The sequence below is a fragment of the Chiloscyllium plagiosum genome, chromosome 29 (assembly GCF_004010195.1).
Source record: "Chiloscyllium plagiosum isolate BGI_BamShark_2017 chromosome 29, ASM401019v2, whole genome shotgun sequence".
NCBI lineage: Eukaryota > Metazoa > Chordata > Chondrichthyes > Orectolobiformes > Hemiscylliidae > Chiloscyllium > Chiloscyllium plagiosum.
Window position 1 is genome coordinate 24002827 of NC_057738.1, and position 7572 is coordinate 24010398.

General features: G+C 38.5%; 1 protein-coding gene across 2 annotated transcripts in view; it reads left to right on the forward strand.

Moving 5' to 3' along the window:
* Positions 1-552: 552 nt before the first annotated feature.
* slc12a7b (solute carrier family 12 member 7b) overlaps positions 553-7572 on the forward strand; it is a 246993-nt gene continuing 239973 nt past the window's right edge. For both annotated transcript variants that reach the window (XM_043719307.1, XM_043719309.1), the window contains exon 1: positions 553-807. In XM_043719307.1, the coding sequence (XP_043575242.1) occupies positions 657-807 (151 nt within the window). In that variant the 5' untranslated portion in view covers positions 553-656. The remainder of the gene's footprint in view (positions 808-7572) is intronic.

Consider the following 7572-nt stretch of genomic DNA (forward strand, 5'->3'; position numbering starts at 1 on the left):
CCAGAAGGGTCTGATAACTGAGTCAACCCTCATTTAACTTTGGCAGGAAGACCTTAGACAGTGGTCTTTTCCCACCTGCGCCTTGGTGGCAACTACCCCAAGACCTGGAGCGATGAGCTGTGTTAGCTGCAAGAGTCTGGTCTGCGAGATGTGTATCATACATAGCGGACTACAGCTTTAGCTTCTGCCTGAAGGTCATTTTATCTGAGGCTAACAGATTCGTCAAGTGTCAAATCAATGGGCGTGGCGTCACTCACTGTGAAAGTCTTTGAGATGACTGTCAATTTTCTTTAAAGAGTCTCATGTATTCTAATATCTCATAAGTCTGTATGTATAAAAGGCAAATGCAAGCGCAGCAGATTAAAGCTGGATCGGCGGAGTGCACGTGGTTAAGGTGTAGAGTTTGATATTGAACAGCTCAGGTTTAAAGTTAGCGCTGGTTTGGAGGTGGAGTCTGTCTCTGGTGTATCAGCAGTCGGACAAGAGTTCAGATCGCCTTCCCCCCCAGCCAGCTTCTCCTGGGCTCAGAGCGCTGTTGTTTGCTGCTTTCAGAATCCACCGGGAAACGGGCAGCAGCGGAGCGAAGCGAAGAGCTCCTCTTCCTTCTCCCAGCTCACGAGCAGGGAACAGCGAGGGTGATTCTGTCGTCTTCGGAAATGTCCCAGTCTCAGAGGTTTTTGGTAACCGCTGTTCCCAGCCGGAGAGACGGGCTTGGAAGCAATGGGATGCAGAATGGGGACAGTAGTGTTCAGGAGACAGAGAGTACTGTGCCCATACTGGAGTATCTCAGAGAGCCCAACAAATACGGTAAGAAGGCAATGAACAAAACTGTTTAATGGCACTTAAAATCTCACTTCATTCTTCTAGTGGCCAGACTTTGGCTCCAGGGTTTTTTTTTCTCCAAAATAACTTCCTTATGGCTGAATGTTGAGCTTGCTAAATCTTCGACAACATTTTCAATTGTGTAATAGGGCGGTTTTTTTTTGTAATGTGTGTTCCACTCCATGAGAACTGGACCAATGTTTAGTGACCGGATTTCAAACCAATGGACCGCTGATTAAAAGTACTATCTCTCGCTTGAATGGCAAACTATTAATCAATTGCACTTTCTACCGGCTTGCTGATAGCTGCCACTTTTCCCCGTGTTTGAACCTAGTTGCTTGCAATCCATTGTTCCTTTTTCTTCAATCTTGGTTTATTCAGAGTATTGACATGGATACTTGATCACAGAGTGGATTGCAATTCTGTCACTTTTTAAAATAAACATTCTCCGATCTCAGCTCACTGTTCTGATTGTTCTCCGACTTGCTTTGCAATGCCTTTGATGTAAAATTTTATAACTAACCTAACTTTAGGATGTTTTGGGAAAACTTATGAAAATTGGAAACTATGTGGCCTGAATTCGTTTTATAGGTATTTTCTACGACTTTGGTGTGTCTATATACAGATATAAAGTGGCATTAGATGTTCTGCATGAGCTGTAGTTCCATTCTTCTAAATGCAACAAAAATCATTTCAGTTTCTTAAAAGTATGATATTAAAGCTGTTAATCTTTTCAGGCTTTTACAGCATATGGCATCTTTTTAAGTAAAGTGCGTTCTGTGCAAAAGTTTGAGAATTGTCCTAAACACTTCTTCAGCCCTCAATTTTGTTTGGTTTAATGACTAATCTCTAGATTAAATCTTTTGATTACACCTACAGTACACATTGGGGTGCTTTACTGTATTAAAGGTGGTGTATTAATACAAGTTGTACATGTGTAAAAAGTTTAATGACTTGTAGAGCACTTTTATTAATGAGAGCAAATGTCATCAATATGATTCGGGTCACCTTTTTAAGGTAATAGTTTAATTATTGAAGCTTTAGTCAATTTCTGCTGTAATCTATACCAATATTGTAAATACCTTCCATAAATCAAACCCAACTCATCACAGCGGGTCAACATCCACATTAATTTGTGAATGTAAATTTGACTAATAGTGACCTCACGAGTTGTGTATTATTTAATAATACCTAATAGTATATTCTATTAGATTATCTTTAACTTTCAAGAAGGATAAAGAGTAGGATATACAGAATATCTCCTTGTATCAATAGAGATTAGTGCTGGATGTAGTCGAAGAAAAGAAATTTAATGCACTCCATAGGAAAAAAAAACACAATACTTTTGTCTTGTCACTTCAGCAGATGGTAGCGACAGTTATTGATGGGGAAGATTGATAGAAAACCTGGGAGAGGGAAGCTGGGAAGAAATGGATGACACAATGGACTGGCATATAGCTGGACCTGTGTGAAATGTGTAAGAGGAGTACAGATCAGGATAAAAGTGGAAATGTGTGTCAGTCAACCTTCAGAGAAGGAAGTTGACATGAACAAAGTGGAAATAAACATGTTTTATTTTAAACATTGCACTTTTCCACCACCCCCCTTCCTCCTTTCCACACTTCATTATGTGTACAAGTCATGTAGATTTTTACAGGATGCTGCACGTGGATGATACAATTGTGAATGGTTTCACAACTGAAATCTTTATTCATGGGTAAAATTTCTAGTCTGAGGTAATTTATTTAAAATTACCTACCTTAGCTGTACCCACTTTGTTGGCCATCTTAATTATAATAAATGAAGTTAGACATGTGCTAACACTGCTGCACTTTAATTAAATACAATTAAAGTTCTTTCGACTGTATGCAGTAAAAATAGAAAATGCAGCTGTCGTTGAAAGAGCTGTACAACATAACAAAGGAGAAAAACCTCCGGTTGCATTCCAATCAATATAGTAAATAGTCATGAAACATGTAGGTTTCCATGCCAAGGTACACTGCTATTTGCATATGCACCAATAGAGCATACCGTTCTTTATTTCAAAGGTCCTGGCAACATAAAGACAAATGAAACATTTTCATTAATAGTGCATTGCCGATTAGGTTATAACTCAGTAGTTGTAACTTCTATCTATTTATCAGTTAAAAGTTGTTTTGATTTGATTGCTGTTGTGTCACAACTGAGTGAATGACCTAAAAATGACAGTGGTGCTTAGTCCTTGATTAAAAATATTTGAGCACTGGCTGCAGTATGTGACTAGTCCCTCGAGGGCTATGAGTTTAAATCTATTGTGGGCGTTTATTGCATCTAAATCTTTTTAGACATGTCATGTAAGGTACAGAAAGAAAACACAAAATGGCTTCCTATTTCTGAACAGCTGGCCTACTGAACATGTAGGAGAAAGTGAGGACTGCAGATGCTGGAGATCAGAGCTGAAAATGTGTTGCTGGAAAAGCGCAGCAGGTCAGGCAGCATCCAAGGAGCAGGAGAATCGACGTTTTGGCATGAGCCCTTCTTCAGGAATGAGGAGTTACTGAACATGTAGCTGATAACTATCATCAGTATGTTTTACTCGGTATACCTTTTTTTTACTTCTAGTTCTTTTTATAACTGGAGAAATTGCAACTCAGCATTTCGTGCAGTTAGGAATTCTGGACTGTTTTATCCATTTGTGCAAATGCGAGTGATTGCAATATCAACCTTAAAATCAAAACAGTGTTTCCTTTCTTCTTCAGTTCATCAGCAATAAAACCAAAAATGTAATTGAATGCTGTCTACACAAGTGAAAATTTAAATATTTCTCCTTTCTCCTTTGCCTTTTTCTGCCTCCTACTATGGAGTTAAGCAACCAGTGATGTCTGGATGCGCTTGTACTGTTCCTTGGTTAACAATAAGAAAATCTGAATTGTTGGAGAAATGGTCCCTGCTACACCGATGGATCATGACATGTACTCCTTTTTTGAACAGTTCCATGCCCAATTAAACTGAGACAGTTGAGTGCCTCGCCTTAAAGGGAGAATACCACAAATATTCAGGGAGGGGATGGAACAGCAAGTGTTAGATGAGCAATTCTATGCTTTAGGTCATTGTGAGCATTTGAGTAAAGTAACCATTTGCTGACCTAACAGGTTTAGGAAAAGTGAAAGAAATGCCAAGTGTTGACTCACTAGTACAAAAAGCTACTTGGGATCTTTCATTAAAAGATTTTTAAGAAGCAAAATGATTGACAGGAATCAACAGCAGTGAGCAGAATTTTATGTTTGCACTTAGTTTAGTTTGGGGTTGGTACAAGACCTTTAACATTTCTGAGTGAATATGTGATAGATTTAATTCACAAAAGTGTGTTTTTGGTGTTATTCACTCCTTCATGAGATATGTTGTTGTCTTCTGGGCCACCATTTATTGCCCATCTCCAGTTGCCCTTGATTATGGGCATGGGCTGCCTTTTTGAATTGCTACAGTCCATGCATTTTAGGTCTTTTTCTCAGATCTTCAGGCAGTTCTACAACTGAGTGGTTTGATAGGTCATTTCAGAGGGTAATTAAGAATCAACCACATTTCTGTGGGTCTGAAGTCGCATGTTGGCCAGACTAGGTAAGGGTGGCAGTTTCCTTCCCTAAAAAGGTATTGGTGAACCAGAAGTTTTTCCAACAATGGTTTCACAGTCTTCATTAGACTTCAGTTAGTTAAATGCAATTTTTTTAGAAATCTGGAGTTCAAATTCCACATCTGCCATAGGATGTGAACCTAGGTCACTAGAACATTGTTGCTATTGTCCTGGTTTTGTCAACTAACTGTATACTGAGTTAGATTTGGAACTAAAAATATTTTATTATTTTGAATAAGATGCTGACTTTATCACTTTTTAAAAAAAATCATAGCAGTTAATCTTGTCAACATAAGTGTGATGATGCTGTTGTCTTGATCCAAGACTAAGAATTGTGGGGTCCAGTGTTTCTGTAGTGGGATGTTTTACTGGGAGTTTTCTGCCTCTGCAGGTCAATGTAAAATATTCCACTGGCCCTGTTTTGAAGAAGAGCAGGGTGTTCTGTCTGGTGTCCCAACAAATATATATGGCTTGAACACCTCAAGAAAGATTGCTGGCCATTTAACACATTGTTGTTTATAGGACATTGCTGTATGCAAAGTGCTATGCATTTCCTATGTTTGCGCAGTTTTTAAAGAAAAAACTTCATTTACTGTGTAAAGCTCTTGAGAATTCCAGAGGTTGTGAAAGGTGTTTATGAATGTCAGTCTCATTTTCTTTTCCAACACACTGTAGAACAACAGACAAGCCAAGATCTTAAAAGCCAACCAGTTGGAGCCTGCCATAGGAAGTGCATTGGTGAGACAGTTGGATGACGTAGATTTTGTTTTTCTGTCTGAGTTGCAGGGCAAGTTAGTGATTGGTAGTCTTAGTGATCATTCAGCAAAGTATGCAGTCTGGTTCAGCGCTTTTCTTGAAAGTACAAAACTTTGGAAGGACCAAGCCACAGAATTGCATGGCTGCTTAAAGTTGCAAGTCAAAAAAATAAAAAGGAAATATTCACATGCAATTTAAGACATTAAACAAGTAAAACAAAAGGGCAGACATCAAGTGCATAGATGGTAAGGGTGAGAATGATGAAAGGTATTGTAAAGAGTTTAAGAAAGAAGTCTGTACATTTCTGGAAGATTACTTTCCATGTTGCTGCAGAAGTCTGTGATTCTGTCCAGTCATGAAAATCTAGACTATTACCACATTACGAGGCTATTAATTAATAGGGATTTTAAAATTCACCTCTATGCAGATATACTTTTTTTAATGGGTTATAATGAATCCCCAGAGAGATGCTTTTTTTTTGTTGCAGCTTATTTTCTGGATATCAATTCTTCAGATGCAGCCCTCCATTGTAGTAACTATTGTTGGTCCCAGTTTGCACATTTCAATTCTCCCATTTTGGTCAATCCTAACATGGGAAATTATTAAACTTTGCAAGTTGCATTTTATTTTCTCTGAAATGTTTTGTGATGGAAAGGAATGTGAACTTTCTTACAGTTGGAAAAATTGCATGTTCTATATACAATTGTACACCTATTGAATCATAATTTGAGGAACAAGTTACCCATGATTAATGTTATTTACCTTCGTTATCTATCATACGAGTTGTGCTTGAAATCTCTCATTATTAAATTTGTTCAAAGAATGATGTATCTAGATTCTGTTAAGCATATAACTGTGTATTTTCCATAGCGATTAATTGCAAAAAGCAACTAATTAATTGCATGTGACAATCTACAATCTAAAATAATTATATATTATCCAGATAGATATTCCACAGTGAGGAAGCGATTATAAAGAGAAAGGATTATTAGTGTTGCTATCCAAATTAGCTTGGCTTAGGCAAAACTGCAGAGATCAGATGAGGCATCTGACTCAACTTTGCGTCTCTTTCTGCCCAGAGAGGCTGTCATATCTGAGTTTTCAACATTTCCTATTTCTAATTTTGATGTTTGCTTGTGCAGTAATTTTTAGGTTTATGCTGAACTTGGCCTACTACTTGAGCCAATGGAATTTTAGAACCTGCACAAGATAAAATTACACTGCTTAGAAACTATCAGTTGTAGTAGGATGTGATTAACTGGTTTGGGTAGAAATTAAAGATCTAAACACTACTATGTTGTGTTTCTGCAATGGTAGTCTTGAACTGTAAAACATAACTTTTTAAGTTAGTCTTCCATACTTTGCAGAGTTTCACTTTTTTATGACTCCAAATTACTGGAAGAATGAAATACACACAGTTGTACAATTTTTGTAGTAGTTTTAAATTTATTGTATGGAGGAGACAACTTGCAAAGTAGTTTTGAAGTGAATTAGTTTCAGTCTGAGATGATGCACTTTAATGGAAAATATGAACATACACCTTTGTGAGGGGGTCTTGTAAGACATTGGTTGTCCCTGACTCCCAACCAGAAGGTTTGGGTTTGAGTTTCACCCCAGAACTTTAAAGGCCTGGGAAGTTGGATTCATAACATGAGCAAACAGGGTGACTGCCAATGTGCAAGTCCTTCTGATGTGACAGGTGATTATAAATACAGGAGAGTCCTCTCGTTATTAAAAATGAAAAAGATTGTTGCAGGTGCTGGAAATCTGAAACAAAAATAGATGTTAGCAAGTTTTGAGAAGATTTGTAGCTCAGTATGAAATTCTGGATGTACGTTTGGTCGCTGAGCTAGAAGGTTTGTTTTCAGACATTTCATCACCAAATTGGGTACAGTCATCAGTGAGCCTCCGGTGAAGCACTGGGGTATGGCATGTGTGTTTAGGTTTCCTTGTGTTGGTGATGTCATTTCCTGTGGTGATGTCACTCCTTGATCTTTTTCTCAGGAGGTGTTAAATGGGATCCAAGTCAATGTGTGTGTTGATAGTTCTGGTTGGAATGTCATGCGTCTAGGAATCCTCGTGCATGTCTTTGTTTGGCTTGTCGTAGGATGAATGTGTTGTCCCAGTCGAAGTGGTGTCCTTCTTCCTCTGTATGTAAGGATATTGGTGAGAGTAGGTTGTGTTTTCTTGTAGAGAAAGTGACGACTGCAGATGCTGGGGATCAGAGCTGAAAATGTGTTGCTGGAAAAGCGCAGCAGGTCAGGCAGCATCCAAGGAACAGGAGAATCGACGTTTCGGGCATAAGCCCTTCTTCAGGAATGAGGAAAGTGTGTCCAGCAGGCTAAGATAAAAGGTAGGGAGGAGGGACTTGGGGGAGGGGCGTT